The sequence below is a fragment of the Sciurus carolinensis genome, chromosome 10 (genome assembly GCF_902686445.1).
Source record: "Sciurus carolinensis chromosome 10, mSciCar1.2, whole genome shotgun sequence".
NCBI classification, from domain to species: Eukaryota; Metazoa; Chordata; class Mammalia; order Rodentia; family Sciuridae; genus Sciurus; species Sciurus carolinensis.
Window position 1 is genome coordinate 75,599,410 of NC_062222.1, and position 21,249 is coordinate 75,620,658.

The following is a 21,249-nucleotide window of genomic DNA, read 5'->3' on the forward strand; positions in this document are numbered from 1 at the left end:
TTGGCATATATCCAAAGGACATAAAATCAGCATACTACAGTGACTACAGTGATGCAGCCACATCAATGTCTATAGCAGCTCAATTCACAAAAACTAAGCTATGGAACCAACCTAGGTGCCCTTCAACAGATGAATGGATAAAGAAAATGCAGTACATATACACAATTGAATATTACGCAGACATAAAGAAGAATGAAATTATGGCATTTGTTGGTAAATGGATGCAAATAGAGACTATTATGCTCAATGAAATAAGCCAATCCCCAAAAACCAAAGGCCTAATGTTCCCTCTGATATGCAGATGCTAACTCACAATAAGAAGCAGGGAGGAAAGAATAGAAATTCACTGAATTAGTCAAAGGGGAATGAAGGGAACAGAGGGGAGATGGGAATCAGAAAGACAGTAGAATGAATCAGACATAACTTTCCTATGTTCATATATGAACACATGACCAGTGTAACTCCACATCATGTACAATCACAAAAATGGGCAGTTATACTCCAAGTATGTATGATATGTCAAAATACATTCTACTGTCATATATAACTAAAATGAACAAATAAAAAACTTTTTAAAAAATTTTAAATTAAAAAAATGGTGTTGCCAGCACAAAAATCAGCATTTTGTCTGGGAAGCAGAATTCAGTAAAAGAACAATAATGAGGACTTTTTAAACAGTATTTTGTTATTGATTTGACATATAGCAATAAAAAACAGACACGGAGCTGGAAGCCCAGAAGAGCAATCAAGTTTGCTTGTTGACCCACATTAACTGAAAATATAAAAGTGGGCAAGATGTGAAAATAGTTCAAGAATATAAAAGAGACCCATGTCCTGTGGGAGATCTAACTTAGAAGGAAGAAGTTACAGAAAGTACAGAGCCATTATCAAGTGTGGAAGACAAACGAGAGTTAGAAGTTAATATAAATCCAAAGAAGGGATCATTTTAAGAAGTGGATAATCCCTCATTGCTATTAAAGACAGCAACAGAGGTCAGGCAAGTGGGTTGAAGCAAGTGGGGAAAATTCTCGAATTTGCCTATGAAGGGATTGTAGATAACTATTCAATGAATAAACCAAACTTAGGTAGAGAACTAAATTAAGAACAAAAATTAAAAGAACCTAAATAATATTCTGAAGAAAACAGCATAACTTTTCAAAACATGAATTTTATTTGTCCTTTGATTAATCATTTGCAGAACTATCAATTTTTTTATTTTGGCTATGAAATTTTCTCTTTAAATTTTTTCTAAACTCAAACAGGAAGACCTGAATTCGGGACTGTTGGCACTTGCTTATAATTCCAGCAGCTCAGGAGGCTGAGGAAGGAGGATCCCAAGTTTGAGACCAGCCTGGGAAATTCAGGGAGACCCTATATCAAAATTAAGAAAAAAAAGAAAGAAAGAAAAAAGAAACAGACCAAGATCTAAAATTACATGTGACAATGGTGACTATGTGTCAACCATTATTTAGGTCATGTATGCACTTGCTCTGTAGAATTAGAATTAATTGAATATATGAACATGTTCATGTAAGTACCCAGCAAAGGAAAAATAATATAAAATTGCTTTTGGCTAGATAGAGAATAGATGCATGAACAGATATTTTCCTTGAAAATATCAACATTATCTGTAATTATTTTCTTGTTGAATACATACAGGGTGTGTGTGTGTGTGTGTGTGTATGTGTGTGTATGTAGAGAGAGAGAGAAGAGAAAAAGAAAAGGAAGGAGAGAAAAGAAAAGAGTGAAAGAAAGGGGAGGGAGGACAGGAAGTGGGTTCTGTGTGTGTTCTCAGTGATGTTACAATACCCAGCAAGTTAATAGTGAATGTTAACAGTCAAATGATTTTGAGGATCAATGAGTATATCTGAACTATTTTAATGTAGTTACATGGGGAAAGCTCTCAATGTATCATCCAGTGTATCTGCACATACATCTTATTAGGAAAATGTTGCATTTGAAATAATTTTTCAATAACAAATTCCACATAAACATTTACTGAAAAGTTATAACTCTAATAAAGTAAGTTGCAAACATGAAACAAGGTCAATTATCTCATAAATAATAAGCAAAATAGAAAAGAACTTATGAACAAAAAAGAATTTCCACTGACAATATTCATGCTTACTTAATCGGATGTGGGAATTTAATGAGAGATTGGAACATACCTCTTAGACATAGCAAGCTAATTAAACTATACTTTATGTAGCCTGGAGTAACAGGGCTAACTTGTAATACTTAGCTCCCCACAAATCCATGAAGTAGAAATGATTTATTCTTTTAGATGAAAGCTTAGAAGACAATCATCTTGATAAAGCTCACACAGCAGAGAATGGCAACTTCTAGAACAAAAATTAAGAAAACAGGCTATTAAACATTAAATTTCAGTCACATGACAGACAAGAGCAAGAACACAGGTTGAGAGAAGCCATCCCCACTACCAAGGAGCAGAAGTTCAGGGTTGCTGGAACCTGAGCTCTAGATCCAGCAAATCAACTTTCAAAATTAAAAGCAAAATACTTTTACAGACGTCACAGGTGAGAAAATTAATTACTAGATCAATTCTACAAAAAAAAAAATTGTTACTCATTTAAAAGGAATATACTACCAAATAAAAATGAAGATCCACACAAAGAGACTGGAAATTATCAGGGATGAATAAAAAACAAGGATTAATTTTTTTTCTTATTTTTAATCACTTTAAAATAACTGTCTTTTGGGAAAGTATTAAGAATGTCTTACAGGATTTATAACATACTTACAAAAAAAAAAGAGATGACAAGATAGTACAAAATGTGGGAAGAATAACTGGAACTATGGTAAGATTCTTAAATTCATGAAGAGGTTAATACTATTTGAAAGTAAATTGTCGTATTTAAGTTAAAGATGAATATTTATAAACTCTTTAGCAATCACTAATTTTGTTTTTGTTTTGTTTTGTTTTGTTTTCGGTACTGGGGATTGAATCCGGGGCCTTGTGCTTGCAAGGTAAGCACTCTACCAACTGAGGTATCTCCTCAACCCTACTAATGTGTTAAAACAGTAACCACTAACAAAAAGTTTGTAAAGGTATAAATGATAAGTCAGTGTTGAAGATTATTTTCAATGTGTTTCTTAAAAATCTAAATTCAAAAGAAGAGGAATAAAGAAAAAAAGACCAGATTGGACAAATAGAAAACAGTTAGAAAGATAGTAGATTTAAGTCCAAACACATCTACAATTGCAAATATAAAGATAAATGGCCCAAATACACCAAGGAAAGGCAATGACAGGCATACTAAATGTTTTAAAGTGAGACTCAAATATATACTGTCCATAAGAAATCCATTCTAAGTATTTAAGTATTAAGGTAAATGTAAAGTAAAAATTATGGGGAAGAATATAAGAATACTCTAAAAGTTGGGGGACTTCCACGGGAGAGCAGATAGACCCTGCAAAGACCTAGGGGCAAAGCAAAGCTTGAGTACTCTTCACTCTCACTATCAATTTCCTGGAGGTGTTGATCTGCAACAAATCACAACTGCATGACTTGGATTTAAAACAAGAATAACTTTTAACATTAACTTTTAAGAAATATGATACCTGAAACTAAGCAAAATAATTGAAATCATTTCACAGAACACTTATGTAAAATTCTCATTTACTTCTTAAGTATGCAGTACTTGTTTTTTATTATAAAATCTTAAGCAAAGATAAAACTACTAGATGGGATAAAGCCATATTGCATGAAACCCATTTTGGCCTTTTTTCCAACTTCATCTCCATAAAATGAAAAGAACATTCTGTCGATTAATAGATATTTCCATTTCCATTTCCAAATGAAAGGAAATAAGTACAAATCATACCAAAAAGTGCAAATTAACACATGATAAATTGATTAGTTTTAATACTACCAGAAAGTCTGGGGACTTGTCCAGCTTTTACATTTTCTAGGATCCCCTAAGGATAAAAAGCACAAGAACCTTAACACAAAATCAGCATTGAGATCTTCTTCATCCAGCACAAAAGATCATAGAGATCCCCACATATTTGAATTTGAAATTTATATCAGGGGATTCCTTATAGGAATTCCTGAAGCTTCATCACAAAGTCTTCTGAGAAGATGGCAATAGCCAATCAGTACAATTAGGACATCATCAGGACTACCACATATTCCTACCATCTGTTTCAGATGGTGTACTTTAGTAAAATATGGTCATTATCCCAGAGTCAATTTTAAGAGGGGTGAATTCATTTCCTAATAGGATAAACTGATTTCAAGTGAGGAGGTTGATGGTTCTTACAAGTTCACCCAGGAAAGTGTCCCACCTGAGGGATGACTCAGTTAAAATTACAAATTAGACCCCAGGAACACAATATTCAGCTGGTGTTGCCGTCAAGGTCCATCTTTGCATCATAGAGATCAGCTGAACTTCTCACTGCAAATGGAAATTCTCTGGAGCTTCTACTTGGCAGCTACCTTATCCAGCCCCTAGGACACAGAATAACTCTGTCCTGGCAAAAGGCCATCAACTAAACAACTACCATTCCTCTTTCCACACTTGATGGTTTCTGTCTTGTGACTAATAAAACAAGATGGCATGAATCTCAGTATAGAAGAAAGAAGAGATGTTCACATTATAGTGGAGTAGAGAAGACTTCAAAGCAAAGGCTGAGGGAAAGGCAAAACCTGTTCCACCTCTTTTACTACCCTCTCCCCACCCCATACTACCAACGACAACACCCAGCAAATGGAGAAATGAGTGCTCTCTAACTGGTACTGCTTTCAGGGCAGAAATGCCTTAGGAAAGGGTAAGTTACAAATTAAGACAGATGTAGAGACAATAATTTGTGAAGAAGTGGTTTTTATTACTGAATCAAAGTGTAGTGATGTATTCATCTTAACATCCTTCCTTACCTCATTATCTCATCCTGTGAGAGTCACATTAGCAGTTGTGCCTTAGGAAGAGCTTTCCCTATTCTTCAACATCCTCCCCAAACCCTGACTTTGTGTGACTTCAGAGTGCTGTCACAGTACGTGTGATTGCATTTCTTATCTTCTGTTGTAATTGACTCTTTTATTGAAATGTGAATCGCATAATATAAAATTTGCCTTTTGAGATATACGATTTAATGGGTTTTAGTATATTTACAAAGTTAAGCAATCATCAATAATATCTAATTACATATTTTATCACCTCCCAAAGGACACCCCATATCCAAAAACCGTCAATCTATTCCCCCTTCCTCCCTGCCCCTGGTAACCACGAAACTACTTACCTTTATGAATTCACCTACTTAGGACATTTTATATAAATGGAATCACTTAGCCTATTGTTTTCAAAATTTATACATGGTGTAGCGTGTAACAGTACTTTGTGCCTTTTATGGTTGAATAATATTCCATGATTTATATACCAGACTTTTTATCTATTCATCAGATGATGAGCTTTTGAGATGTTTTCGATTTTTTGCTACTACAAATAATGCTGCTATGAACACTCAGGTTTGAGTACTTAAGTGAACCCTTTGGTACATTCTTAGGTGAATTCTTACGTACATTCTTGGAATTGCTGAGCCATATGGTAACTCTTTTTCTAACTTTTTGAATAACTGCAAAACTGTTTTCCATTTTCCATTCCCACCAACAATACAATTTCCTTTACTTAGCTAGCCCTCAAACCTCTTGAGGACAGAATCCAAGTCGTGTTCTATTGTGTCAAACCTAACTAGCATAATCGCAATGCACTATGTGAATATTAAAATAAAAGCCTAACTTTTTCTTTTTTTACCTTTCACCTTCTTCTGAGACCTCCCCTCATTTAAAACATCTCCTTATAGTATCTTTAACATTCCTCTCTCCAGACTCTCCTTTAAAGCTGCTGAAAGTAACATACTTCTGGACTCCAGTACTTGAAATGTGTGCTCTGTGATTATTAGAAGATTGTGATCTATTTGAAGTTTCTCACATGCAGCTAATGTAAGATAATCTGAGAATAGAATCAAGTGTTTCTGAGTTGGTATCAACACACATGCAATCAGAGGCCCATGCATATTTTCAGTTATCCTCCAATGAATACAAGCAAAGGACATATTTGGCTCTAGGACACCCTCTGCTGGCCCTGCTGTCAACAACATTTGACAAAGAAGTAACTCCCATAGGAGGCAAGAAGCAACATATGGGACCCATTCCATTGCAAAGAAAACCAGAGAAGATCTGCAGATGAAAGGGCCTTCCGATCCTAGAAGCTCTGGGTAGGGATTAGCCTCCCATGACTGGCACTTAAGTAGCCTGATGACTTCCAGCTCTGGTCAGTTAAAAAGACCGTCACATAGAGGAAATACCCACTTTGATCCTTAAATACAAAATGGACTTGTGACAAGGATAGAACTTATAATTTAAATGTGACTGACTACTATTGATTTAAGACTGGTTATATCTCCTATAGAATCATATATGAATATACATAAATTTCAGACAAAATCAAGCAAAAATCTTTGCATTTCTGTTCCTGACAGACCTGAACTGATCCTCATCGCAAAACTGAACTCACTGTTTTTCATATAAGACACACAATTCTACCCATACAATTTGTATAACTCTAACTTGTTAAGAATAAAAGTCAGAGTAACTATGTCAATAAGCTATTGAAGTTTTATAAAAATTGCCTGTTAGAAGCAGAATGCTCCTTCAAGGATGTCCATTCCCTAATCGCAAGAACTGGTGAGTATGTTACATTATATGCCAAAATACTTTGCAGATGTAATGAAGACCTTAAAATGGGGAGATAATCCTGGATTATCTTAATGGATCCAGTACCATCACATGAGCCCTTAAAGATGCTTCTGATGGAGAAGTTGGAGATATCTGAAGGGTAAGAAGTTCTTAAACCACTATTGCTGGAGAGGAAGAGCAAATGGAAAGCATAAGAAGGAATATGGGCAGCCTCTAGGAACAAAGACCGGCCCCAAATGACAACCAGTGATGAGATCTATGACCAAAATCACAACTGGTAAGGAAATGGGGACCTCAGCCCTACAACCACAAGAAACTGAACTTGGTCTACCATCTGGACAAATGTGGAAACAGATTCAGCCTCAGAGCCATCAACAAGAATGCAAATTTCAGTCTTATGAAATACTGAAGAGAGAACACAGCTAAACCATGGTGTATGTATAGAACTATGCATAAATAAGTTTGTGCCATTTTAAGCCACTAACTTTGTGGTGATTGTTATGGCAGCAATAGAAAAATAATAAATTCTCAAATGTCAGTATGCTAAATTACAATAGTCTATTGTTCTGAAACACAATAATCACTGAAATACTCACTTCAAATTACACATTCCCAGGACCAGTTCACATCTCACTACCAAATGTTAATATTTATAATGAGTAAATAGGACTTTCTGTCATAATTACAAGGTACTTTTAAAGATGCTATCTAAGAAAAATATACCGATATCTAAGATATCTATGATGATTACCTTGTCAAGTCTTCTTGAAGTTGTTTTGCCAGTCTGGTGCAGTTCACATTAGGGGTACCTCTCTTTCATTATATACTTAATGTTGTTTATTAGAGTCATGTTTATTATAACTTTTAATTAGTCACATTTTCAAGATTATTCTTAATATAGGTAATGAATCAATATTTACAAAAATGTTAGACTGTAAATGTTAGAATATAAAGAATATCAATGTTTATAGGCCTCAAAAGTACAAAGAGGGCTAAGGCAAAAGTCACTTATATTTTTAGTATATAAATGCATAAAACCAATAATAGTGAGTTACTTTTTAACAGGACTTTATTGGTATGATGATCACATTTTGGTATTTATATTTCTTAAATTAGTAGCTTTACTGCAGGCACGTTACAGTTCCTTCAGTTCCTGATCTGCATGACACATTCTTTGGAGTATTTCAAGTTTAACCTGCTCAAGCCAACATTTCTAAATTACAACGAAGCCAAAAGAAAAAAAGGGGGGAGGGAGTATTTTTCCAGAGACACTAGAATATAACAAAATCTGGATTTGGAAATGAACACTTACTTTTTCTGAGTTCTTTCGGCCAGTCTTGCAATCTCTATAGCTGCCTTCCTTGCTTCAAAATCTCTCCTTTTCACTATCTCTCCAGTTCCTCGGTAGCCGAGCTCCACCAGCTGGCGGGCCAGGCTTTCATCCTAAGGAGAAAATCAATTGGTAGACGTGTGACCCAGTGAGATATTTTTTCCAGGGTACACCAAGCAATTGTTTTAAATGACAAATTAAATGTTTTGTTTTGAAATGAGACACAAGCTAATAGATAGGAAAAGCTAGCATTCTAACAATACATTTATACACATCTGATTCTGTCTTCCCTTTACCCTGCACACAAGATGGGAAAAAAAAAAAAAATGTTAACCACTAAATTTTCTCTAAAGGGTTGGAAGACAAAAGTCTGTAGGTCTTCAATCAATTCATGAGAACAACAGTAGACAATTAATAGAAGATCTTTAAAACAATAAACTTAGAGACAATAGTGCTCACAGAAGACTGGAAATCAATTCCACAAAAAGAATTGGGTTGTCTTCAGAAAGTTCAATGTTTCAGACTTGAAATCAATTAACTGATGACAGAATATTATAACTTCAAATACAACTAAAGAGGAACAGATGAATTTTCTACTTAACTAGAAAGATCTTGTTTCCAATAATATTGGTACCAATAAAAAAAACAGTAGACACCCAAGAAGATAACCAGAAAAAGTTTCAAGTTGAAAAAAAAATTTTCCCCACAATATTTTTAGACCGTTTATATTTCAGTTACTTTAAGAATTGTCTCATATATTTTTGTCACTTGTAAGGCATATTCAAAAAGAATATTTGTTTTCCCATTATTTGAAGAGGTATTATTTTACATGAAGTTACTTATATAAAGTATTATATATAAAAATATTTATCTAATAGTGATCATCTTAAATAAAATATATTTGAAATAATAAATAAAACAGCACATATTTTATTATTATAGACCTCTAATTAATATACCACTATTGAATGCAGAAACTGTCTAATAAATAAGTGAGACACTTAGATGTTTGGTTAACAATCTATTCAACCTACAGGGGCTTTTTTAAAGTAATAACTGTTCAAACAAAACCAAAAAATTTAGATACGAGAAACCAGCTATTTTCCTTTTATGAACATTCATGTAGCAATGTGTTTGCATTTGCCAAGCTATTACAATGCCAACCACCAGAACTACTGATCTGTTTCTGAGATACTCTGCTTAACAGATTTCTCTATTGCTATCCGCGTTAGTGTGAACAACAAAACTGAGCAAATGCCTCCACCTAGTGGAACTATCCTTTAATAGAATAAGCAATGCAAATTGGGGTTTGCTTTACAAAAGTGAATGGATTTTTTTATTTGAATGATTTTTTAAAAATTTTCTTAAATATATTACTAATAAAGTTTATAGAAAGGACTCAGTTCTGCAATACTGTAGGACTCTTCAATGGGAATATAAATTCTTGAATTCAATATAAAATTTTCTATAATAGAGACTATTAAAGTTGCTGTATTTATTTTGTAGGTGGAGTGAATTTGACATCCCTATGTGCCCTATCTGGATTACACAAACTCATTTGGATAGTTTTGTAACAAGCAGAACTAATCTATGCTAAACAAATGAGCAAAAATCTATTGAGAATACAAGCAGAAAATCAAACTTGGTGCCTTCATATACCATTGTCATGCTCTAACTGGTTGAATGACTATTTATCCCTCCACTATGACAACATATTTCTTGCATGCTAGTCAAAAGCAAAACTATCAACTCGAAGCACAATGCTTGAGATTATCCCAGGAATATGCTCCTTTGGAGGCAAGGTGGAATTTGGTTTAAAATGGAATCTTGACTTGCAAATTCTAACCCAACCCTCAAAATAATGTCTTTAAGGAGTACAAAGAAGATCTCATCTAATGCCAACAGCTCCCCCATTACCAGTATCCAGAAGAATTTTCTGCCTGTTATAAGGTGAATATAACTTGAAAATAAAATCAGAAGGTTCATTTGAAAGTTTATTTTAAAATATGGTACATTCTTTCTCCCCTTTCAGCCCTGGGATTCAGAAACACAAAATCTATGACAGAATGCTTATTGCTAGCCACCCATTTCACAACAAAATGGATGCTACTGATTTCATTCTATCTTTCCCTCTTTATGAAAGTAATAAGATTACTGTAGAAAACTCTGAGGCATACTGACACAGCTTCCTGGCTGCCAAGCCCACAGCAGGCTTACTGGCTCCTTCCAAGAAGTGGCAGCAGATGGGAAGAGCAGGGGAGTGGCAGCCCTGGTGGGTTGGAGCTTGCTGGGCAAGCGATGGCAGAAGCCATGTGGAGCCCACATGGAATCCACCATGTAGGTGGGGTGTCCTAAAGCACTGGGCCCCAAGGAGTGCCTACCTGTCACCCTTAGCAGGTAGGCCTGGGCATGGTGTGGTCAACTACTGAAGAAGCCAAATCCACACAGCACTGCAGCCCAGAACCTGTAAGAACAGACCATCCCATGACCTCAACCTCCCACTTTGTGACCCAAGATGAGAAAATGGAAGTAGGACAGACCTGAATGAAGTTGGAACTCTAGAGTTGCTAATAGCATTAGTACATTTCCAAACCCTAATTAGCATAAATTTGGACCAATAGTAGTGACCCAAGTCCATGTAAACCCCTGGACTAGCATACTCAAAGAAAACTTACTGACCCTTCTTGCACTGCAAGAGTTCTGTTCCTGTTTCTATTCTTCAATACATCTACTCTTACCCTCACTCGTCCTGATCTGTGGATTTCATTCTTCCAATTAATGAGACAATGAGGGTGAGCTGCTGGTGTCTGCTGCCACACTGGAGAGCAGAACCCACCATTAAGAGCTGTAACATTTCTTGGCTACAGAGACCTGCAGCCTTATGCAGACCCCACCTGCCAGCAGAAGCAGGAAATGGGGTTTTACCTCAAAACACGTTTCAATACCACAAACATATCACAAAGATAGTCATCCACTATCTTTCCAGAGATGATAGCTGACATCTTGGGGTACCAACATTCAATTCGTACTCCTGGTGCATGTATTGGGTATACTAGATTTCTTTGAAAAAAATTAAAATCATGCTGTGCAAAGTTTCTCATGACCTCCTTCTTTGACATTTAATAATGCATCTTGAACAACTTTCCATTCAATAGACATACGATAAAATTTTAGCAACTACACATTTCATAAACTTTGTGAGCACAAGTATTGTGCATAGTTCACTACTGTGTCTTTAGCTCCCCACCTTCATCTGACAGTGAAAATGATTGAATCTTCATTTTGATTTGCACTGCTTTAATTACCAGTGAGCTTCACCATCTGTTCTTACAGATGTTATCAATCATGTATATTTCTTCTATTCGAATTGTCTATTTTGAATTGCTAAATGAACCTTTGGTCATTTATTCTTAATTTGTAACACTTTGGGTATGTATGTACTAACTAAGTGCAGGCAAAATATCTGCAAATATTTTTTCTAGGTCATTGTTTTCCTGTAACTTTATATATCTTTATGTTTATGCCTAAATGTTTAGAGCATTTGGAATATATTGTAGTGTCTGGTGTTTCTATTTTTTCCCAAATTTCTTTATTCCAGAACAGACAGTTGTGACATTAATTGTTGAAGACTGCTTCCTTTCTCCACTAACTTGAAATTGTACATTTTTGCACATTTTTGTATGTTTCTTCTCAAATACATAAAGGTCTATTTCTGAATTCCTAACCAGTTCCATTGATTGGTCTCTCCAATTTCTCAACTGTTACACAGGTAGTACAGATACTGCTCTAGATGATAAAGCTCTACCACATCTCTGTCTCCACAGATTTCAAGCCTCACCTGCCCTGAGCTACCAGCTGCCATGAGGAGATGCTTGAATCGGGGAAGTCAGAGAGTCCTGGAAAACAAGACATATTCAACTAAGATCTTGTATTGATTGTGGAAATCTAGATAATTTGGAATACCAGCATCCTGCTATAAAACAATATGGCATATTTTGAATAAACCTGTTGGAGGTAGATTCTCTAGGAAACATTTTGGGGAATGCAGATTTATATGCAAAAAATCTATTGGAGAGTTTCTTGAAATCTCTACTTCTGTGAGGTTGAAGGAAGCAGGACTGGGCAATGGGATCATTCACGAGGCCTCAGCAGCTCTGGAGCTGGGCAGTCCCTAGAGAGTCTTCCTAAATTGACATAAGGTGACCAGACCAGATCTTTATAACTTCATAATAAGCAGTGATTAGATAAAAACTACTTTAAGAAAGGGTACGACTTTGGAAAAGGTAAATGTTTTGGATAGCTACAATCAGTCTAGTTTGAAGTTTGCCAATATTATTGATAATAAAGTAACTTTTTATGTCACTGATCATCCCTTATTATTTTTCTTTTCCATTTCATTGATTTCTGCTCTTTGTTCTTTTCTTTTATTAACTTATTTGGACTTAATTTATACTTTTTTCTAGCTTCTTAAGGTAGACACTAAGAGCATTAATTTTTAGATCTTTCTTCTTTTCCACCATAAGTTTCTCAGGCTCTAAAGTCTTCACTGAAACTCCTTCAGGTGTATGATACATTTCATTTTTATTTTATTCAAATGAAAATATCTTCTATTTTTCTTTTTGTAATTTTTTCTTTGATCATGAGTTATTTAGAATTAAATGCTTAATATCCAAATATCTGAAAATTTTCTAGGTTTATTTCTGTAATTGATTTCTGTTTTTCATTATGTTATAATTAGAGAATAGACTTATGATTTTAATATTTTTAAATGTATTGAGAATTGTTTTATGACCCAGTATGGGTTCCATGTGGATTTGAAAAGAATATGCATTCTGTTGGTTTTGTATGTACTATTCTATAAATGCTAATTAGATCAACGCAAGCGCTAGTCCTCTCTGATCTTTCATGTCACTGCAGATTTTCTATCTTCTGGTTTGGTCTGATCACCTATTAAAAAAAAAAAAAAAAGGGAATACTGACACCTGCAGTTACAATTGGGGATATATCTACTTCTTTCAATTCTTAACCAATTTTGCTTCATGCATTTTGAAGATCTATAATGAAGCACATTACACTAAAGCACTAAAATATTTATTATGATTAACTGACTCATTTATATGTATATGAAATGTCCTTTTTAATCCCTGAAATAGTTCTTGTTCTAAGCTCTAATTTGCCTAATATTAGTATAATCATTCCAAGTTTGGTTTGGTTTGGTTTGGTTTGGTTTTGTTTTGTTTTGTTTTTGTGGTGCTGGGGATTGAACTCAGGGCTTTGTGCATGCAAGGCAAGTACTCTACCAACTAAGCTATATCCCCAGCCCCCAACTTTATTTTTATATGTATTTGTATAGAACATATTTTCTATCCTTTTACTTTAAATCTATTTAATCTATCAATATGTTTAAATTGTGTTATTTCCTTTAAAGGGTGTAGTATTACATAGCTTTAAAAACTTTTATCATTCTCATAACCTCTAACTGGGCCTTTAAATAACATTGGCTATCATTTTAAGAGTGGTTGGTTTTAATTTACTACTTTGTTTTTTTTTAATTGGTTCTATTTGCTTTGATCTTATTTTTCTTTTGGCTTACATTGGATGCCATGTCTTTTTTGTAAGTATTCCACTGTATCTCTATTATAGGGTTATTAGTTATTTCTCTGTTTTCTTTTTCAGTAGCTGCTCTAAAATTTAAATAGGAATCATTAGCTTATTGCATTCTACCTTCAATAATATTATACCATTACATATGTAAGAACCAACTACAACATTATTCTCTACCATCCTTCTTGCTATTGTTGTCTCATACAGTTATCCTTTGGTATCCAAAATAGATTGGTTCCAGGACCCCTTGAAAATACCAAATCCATGTTACTCAAGTTCCTTATGTAAAATGACACAGTATTTGCACATAAACTATACACAATTTCTGGTATACTCTAAATCACCTCTAGTTTACTTGTAATACCTAATATAATGTAAATGCTATGTAAACAGATATGAAACTGTACCATTCAGGGAATAATAATAAGAAAAAAGATCTGAAGCTGGAGAGTACTTCAGTTGTAGAGTGTGTGCTGCTTAACATGTATAAGCCCAGGTTCAATCTCCAGCATCAAAAAAAGGAGGGGGTGGGGGAAAGAGAGAGAAAAGGAGAAAAAAGAAAAGGCCTTACAAATTCAACACAGATTAAAGGCTTTTTAATATTTTCAATTCATTATTGGTTGAATCTGTGGATGGCAGACCCTGCAGATAATGGAGAGTCAATTGTATTTTACCTCTGTATGATAAACCACAGACTACAGTGTCATTATTTTTTCCTTAAATAATCAATAATCTCAAAAGAAATTTAAAATTAAGAAATAAAATATTTTTATTCACATATTAGTCTTTCTGGAGCTTTTCATTCCTTTATGTAGATCCAAGTTTCCTATTGATAGATGCGTTCCTTCCACCTGAAGAACATCAATGTTTCTTGTAGTGTAGACTTATAATAATAAATTATCCTGGCTTTTGTTTTGTTGAAACTATTTATCTCACTTTAATTTTTACTTTTATGCTGGGGTATAATGTTCTAGGTTGACCTCTTTTTCTCTTTCTTTCTCTTTCTTTTCTTGCTTAGTCTTTTAGTACTGCCATGCCATTCTGTTGTCTTACGATTTGCATTGTTTTTGAGAAGTGTCCAGTTAATTTCTGTTCTTATTTTTCTCTATAATGTGTCATTTTATTTTATTTTTATCACTGGTTTTCATGATTTTTATTAAGATATTCCTTGATGTGGTTTGTGTGCTTATTTTGCTTGGAATTCAATGAACTTGATTTTTATATTTCATAAAGCCTGGAGATGTTTTGGCCATTATCTTTCAAGTATATTTTATACCATCCTTCCCTCTTCCGTTTGGACTCTGTTTACATACATATTATTAGTGTCTGATATTAATTCACATGTTCCTGATGCTGTATTCCTTTTTGTTTAGCTTATGTCTTTTATTGTTATTACATTGTTTATTGCTGATGAACAGAGTTGTTTTAACTCAATCTTAGGTTTCTTTACTAAATTCATTTATTTGTTATTACAGGACTAAGCTAATTTTTCTTGCATTTTCACTGTAAATAATCATATTACCTTTTATAAATAACATTCTGACTTCTTCCAAATATTACTTTCTTTAAATTTCACTGGTCAGATATCAAGAATACAAATGAATTAACCCTTTGGTAACCGAATGGACCACTGGGAGGCAAGACCTAGTTTGAGGAAGTAGGTTACTGGGGTCATACCCTAGAATCGTTTATCTTCTTCCCATTCCCTTCCCCTTTTTCTCCCCACCTCGCTCCCTCCCACCCTCCCTCCTTGCTGCAATGAGCTGATCAGCTTTCCTCCACCACACCTTTCCTCCATGATGCTTCTGCCTTGGAGCCAACCAACCATGAACTGAGATTTCAGAAACCATGAGCCAAAATAAGTCTTTCCTCCTCATTCTGGTCCTGTATTTTGGTCACAATGACAAAAAGCCTGACTAATACAATACATTTCTGGATTCATTTTAAATTTTTTCATTCAGTTCCTAAGTAAAATTAGTCTTTTGTTTTCTATTTTGTGTATCTTTTTCTGGATTGATGTACAAGTCCTATGAAATTTGATGTGGCTTGAGTATGAGCCCACAGTAAGCAGCAGATAGCTCATGGTGGTAGGCTAATAGCACAATCAACCTGTGAGACTGGGATGGTCACTCTAAGAGTGATGATAAGTTCTACTTGGCTAGAATCCTTGGACAGTTGGTCTCTAAACCAAGTTTAGGTCCTATCCTAGGATAAACCCAGAAAGACAGACAAAAGCCATAGTAAATTTCAGCAAAGAGTAAGGGCTAGATCTGCAACACCCAGGAGTTTAAACAGTGATCAGCCTAGCCCCAAAGTCCATCAAATGGCCCTGTATAGGCAGAAAGGCAAACGGTAACTTTATATTTCTACTGAACATGGCGGCTGTTCCCACCTATCCAGATCAGCTATTACATCTAACCACAGGGCCTCTCACACAACATTGTCTAACTGCTGAATTACCAACTGGCTAAGAAATACAACTAGCTAGGAAAGATATGCCATACAATTTGAAAGCTAAAAGGGAGCAAGAGTAGTTTTTATTTTACATATGAAAAACAAAATAACTTTATGTCCAAAACTATAAAATAAGACAAAAAAAGAGTATTATATAAAGCCATTATTCATCAAGCAGATGTAACAATTATAAATATAAATATATATACACTATACATATATGCACATAAGTATATAAAGCAAATATTAAAGGCTCTTTAGGGAAAGCTAGATTGCAATAAAATAGAAGTAGGGGACTTAAATACGCCCCTCTTCAATAATGAACAGTTCATCCACCCAGAAAATAAATATTGAAATATTGAACTTGAATCATACTATAGACCAAATGGAAACACAATATATCAAAACCTATGGGAACCAGTAAAAGCAGATGTGAAAGGCAATATTATAGCAATAAATGCCCACTTACAAGAAAAGATCTAATCACTATGGAAATGCAAATTAAAAACACTAGATATCACCTTACACCTGTCAGAATTACTATTATCAAAATGACAAAAGATACATGCTGCCAAGGATGTACAAAAAGGTATACTTGTACTTATTGGTTGGAATGAAATTAGTGTAACCATTATGAAAAAACTACACAGAGGTTCCTCAAAATGCTAAATATAGAATCACTGTAAGATTCAAGTTGCTATTCAACTTCTTTTTTTGGGTTTTTTTTTTTTTTTTTTAGAGTTTTTTTTAATAGACACATTTTTTTTAATGTATACACAGTAATTATATTTGGGGTATGTGTGACATTTCAGTACATCACAAGCAGTTTTTAATAATAATAATATTCCTTCTGCTCCCAAAATTTGGTTATTTTATTTTTGGTTTAAACTCTTTTTTTCCAACACCTAAAAAATATATATTTAAAAAAAATTTTTTCTACATGTATATAGGGTAACAATGTCTGTTTCATTCTACCATCTTTCCCATCCCCACTGCCCCACCCCTCCTCTCACTCCTGTCTGCATACTTCAAAGTTCCTTCATTCTTCTACACCCACCCCCCAATATGGCCAGTATCCACTTATCAGAGAGAACATTCAGTCTTTGTTTTTTTTTGTGATTGAATTATTTTGTTTAGCATGATATTCTCTAGTTCCATCCATTAACCTGTAAATGCCATAATTTCATTCTTCTTTAAGGCTAAGTAATATTCCATTATGTATATGTACCATATTTTCTTTATCCATTCATCTGCTGAAGGGCACCTAGGTTGGTCCCATAGTTTAGCTATTGTGAATTGAGGTGCTATAAACATTGATGTGGCTGCATCACTGTAGTAGGTGCTTTTAAGTTCTTTGGGTATAAATCGAGGAGTGGGAAAAACTGGGTCAAATAGTGGTTCCACTCCAAATTTTCTTAGGAATTCCCACACTGCTTTCCAAAGTAGTTGCACCAATCTGCATTCCCACCAACAATGTATGAGTGTATCTTTTTCCCCACATCCTCTCCAACACTTATTATTGCTTGTATTCTTGATAAATTGCCTTTCTGATTGGTGCGACATAAAATCTTAGTTTTGATTTGCATTTCTCTAATTGAAAGAAATGATGAATATTTTTTCATATGTTTGTTGTTTGATTATATTTCTTCTTCTGTTACATGTCTGTTCAATTCCTTAGCCCACTTATTGATTGGGTTATTTGTTTTTTTGGTGTTAAGTTTTTTGAGTTCTTTATATATCCTGGAGATTAGTGCTCTAGCTGAGGTGTGTGTGGTAAAGATTTTTACCCACATAAACACAGTTATCTCATACTAGACAAAGGTGCCAAAAATATACACTGGAGAAAAAGTAGCCTATTCAACAAATGGTGCTGGTAAAACTGGAAATTCATATGTAACAAAATGCAATTAAACCTCTATCTCTCACTCTGCACAAAAATCAACTCAAAGTGGATCAAAGATTTAGGTACTAGAACAGAGACCCTGAGATTAACAGAAAAAAAAGTAGACCCAAATCTTCATCATGTCAGTTTAGGACCTGACTTCCTCAACAAGACTCCTAAAGCACAAGAAGTAAAATCAAGAATCAATAAATGGTATGGATTCAAACTAAAAAGCTTCTTCTCAGGCTGGGGAGATAGTTCAGTTGGTAGAGTGCTTGCCTTGTATACACAAGGCCCTGGGTTCAATCCCCAGCATCACCGGGGGAAAAAAAAAAAAAAAAAAAAGCTTCTTCTCAGCAAGGGAAACAATCAATAACGTGAAGAGAGAGCCTATAGAATGGGAAAAAATAAACTTCTTCTTTAACCAAAAGATGTGAAATCACTATGTCAAAGAGAGGTCTGCATTCAAGTGTTCATTGCTACTATCCATAATAGCCAGGTTATGGAATCCACCACCTAAACATCTATCAATGATGTAATGAATAAAGAATTTGTAGTATATATATACGCAGTGGAATACTACCCACCTTTAAGAGAAAAACCTTGTCATTTGTGACAGCATGGAAGGAACTGAAGAACGTTATGCTAAATGAAATCAGCCAGGCATAGAAAGACAAGTATCATTTGTTTTCTCTCCCATGTGAAATCTAAAGAAGCCAGACTCCCAGAAAAAGAGAGTAGAATGAAGGCTACCAGAAGCTGGGGGGTCTGGGATGGAGGAAAGAGTGAGGAGATAATTGTCAAAGAGAACAAAGCTTCAATTAGAAGCAAATATTTTTTCTTTAAGATATATTACACAGTGTGGTGAATATAGTCAACAATATATTGTACACTTCAAAGTTATTCACACAATAAATTTCACAAGTCACCATAAAAAAAATTTGAAGTAATGGTTATGTTAATTTGATTAATTTAATTATTCCATGTTGTATTCATAAATGTTTGTTTTAATTTGCATCTCTCACTGTTCCCATCCCTTTCCTAGCCACTGAAGAACTTTACAGTTCCATCAGTAGTGTTTCCCACCATTAGGTTTCTGCTGAATTCCTACTTATGGTACAGTTCAATGTGTTCCTCTGTCTTGCTAGATGTCCTGAAAATTAGCAACTGGACACAAGGACAAGATAGAATTTAGTTCTGATGTCTTTAGAAAATTTGTTAATGGTGTTCTGTTCCTTCATGCACTAAAACCTCTAATGTGTCCCTTTGCAATTGTGAATGCTTCTGTTGATACATCATAGTCAGCCTGGTTATCTGAAGCTCATTCACATTACCTAAGAAGAACCCATGACCAAACTAGTTCTCACATATTGATAACAATTTATTTCTTTCACAGTTGAAAGTCAGATTTGCTGGATATAAAATCTCTTAGTCATATTTTCTTTCCTTGAGTATCTTAAACAAGTGATTAGAATTTGCTTTAGTATAAAATCATTGCTGTTGAAAAGTTATTTCATTTGTCTTGCCTTATAATTCACTTGCTGTTTATACCTAGATATCTAAATGACTTGTCTTTTCTATGTAGTTCACATAATTTTACTAGAATATATGTCTTAGCATTGGTCATATGGGGTTAAAATTGTTAGGTACTAACTGTTAATCCGATATGTAGGGTTTTTTTTAAGTACCTTTGTTTTATTTGTTTATTTTTTATGTGGTGCTAAGGATTGAATCCAGTACCTCACACGTGCTAGGCAAGCACTCTATCACTGAGCTACAGTCCCAGCCCCAGCAACGTATACTTTTTAACCTCTTGCATTGTTCATTTCAAAAAAAAGTTTTCTTGAATTATCCTTTTTTTTGTATTGTTCTGTTCCCTTGCTTTAATTTACTTATTCAAGAACTTCTATTGACAGGTGCTTGATCTTCTTTATATCTTTGATAATTATTAGTTTCACTTAAATCCTCTCTTTCTTCATATTTTTTAAATGTCCTCCTTTTCACCTTCTATTTCCTTATGATATCACCTGTTATGTTTATTCATTCTTCTGTTCCTTTTATTTTTCACTTCTAAAAACTTCCTTTGGCTCCTATATCTTTCCTGAATTGTCACATCACTTTTGAAATCTTTCATGTGTATATCCTTTTCCTAATGCCTTTAGTTTGCATTCAAAATAAAAGTCACAGCTTTGTACTCAGGTCTTTATGAGATGCCTCCCTTGTCTAGAGGTGGTTATTCTGCTTCTCATTCTCACAGTAATTTTGAATGAGCTTTGACCTCAATGCTTCTTTCGGTTTCACTGAACTTTCAGAAGATATGGCTCAAATAACTTTGCTTTCATTTTGTTTCAATATAATCTTTCAAAATATGGCTCTTGCTTTCTGAAATTTTCTCTTTTTTTATTCCCTCACTTTTACCTCAACCTCCTCTTTCAAATTTTCTCTCTCCTGTACCTACCCTTCTTGATATTGATTCCACTCCTAGCAACCCCTCAACACTGTAGAGCACCAACCACAAGGGAAGGTAGTTTCAAAAGTTCCCAGGGCAGACTGCCCATCTCGTTCACATCTCATCTGGGAACCTATTGATAGAACCGCCAAAGTCCCTTCAGGGTCAGCTGCTTTTCTCAAACTGCACCACTGCCTTTCCAGTGAATACCTATGAAGAAAAAAAAAAGTTTTCTTGAATTATCCTTCTTTTTGTATTGTTCTGTTCCCTTGCTTTAATTTACTTATTCAAGAACTTCTATTGACAGGTGTTTGATTTTCTTTATATCTTCGATAATTATTAGTTTTACTTAAATCCTCTCTTTCTTCATGTTTTTTAAATGTCTTCCTTTTCACCTTCTATTTCCTTATGATATCACCTGTTGTGTTTATTCATTCTTCTGTTCCTATGGTCCTTTGGGCAGCTTTCTTGGTTTGGCACCCTTTAGATGCCCATCGTTTTGTTTTTCTCCTGAATGGCTGCTGATACCTTCCAGGTGTTATAGCTGTTGATGGTTGTCTATATCCACCTTGATGTTGGGATTCTCAAGAATAACATTCCCGTTTTTTGGTGTGAATTTTGTTCACGGTTTGAGTTTTACTCTCCAGCTGCTCTTGGCATCCTGTTCTCCTTGATTTCCTCCTACTTTTCTGACCCCTCCTTCTCCTTCTCCTTTGTGCATACCATTTCTATGCCCCTACCTCAAATAATGGTTGTGCTTCCACATTTTGTCACAAGCCCCATTCTTACCTCAATTTATACACTCTATTTGGGAA

The 21,249-nt window shown here is 34.6% G+C and overlaps 1 protein-coding gene across 2 annotated transcripts in view; it reads right to left on the reverse strand.

Moving 5' to 3' along the window:
* The window catches only part of Cfap299 (cilia and flagella associated protein 299), a 675,940-nt gene that overhangs the window by 651,352 nt on the left and 3,339 nt on the right, over positions 1–21,249 (reverse strand). For both annotated transcript variants that reach the window (XM_047567085.1, XM_047567084.1), the window contains exon 2: positions 8,028–8,158. In XM_047567085.1, the coding sequence (XP_047423041.1) occupies positions 8,028–8,158 (131 nt within the window). The remainder of the gene's footprint in view (positions 1–8,027; positions 8,159–21,249) is intronic.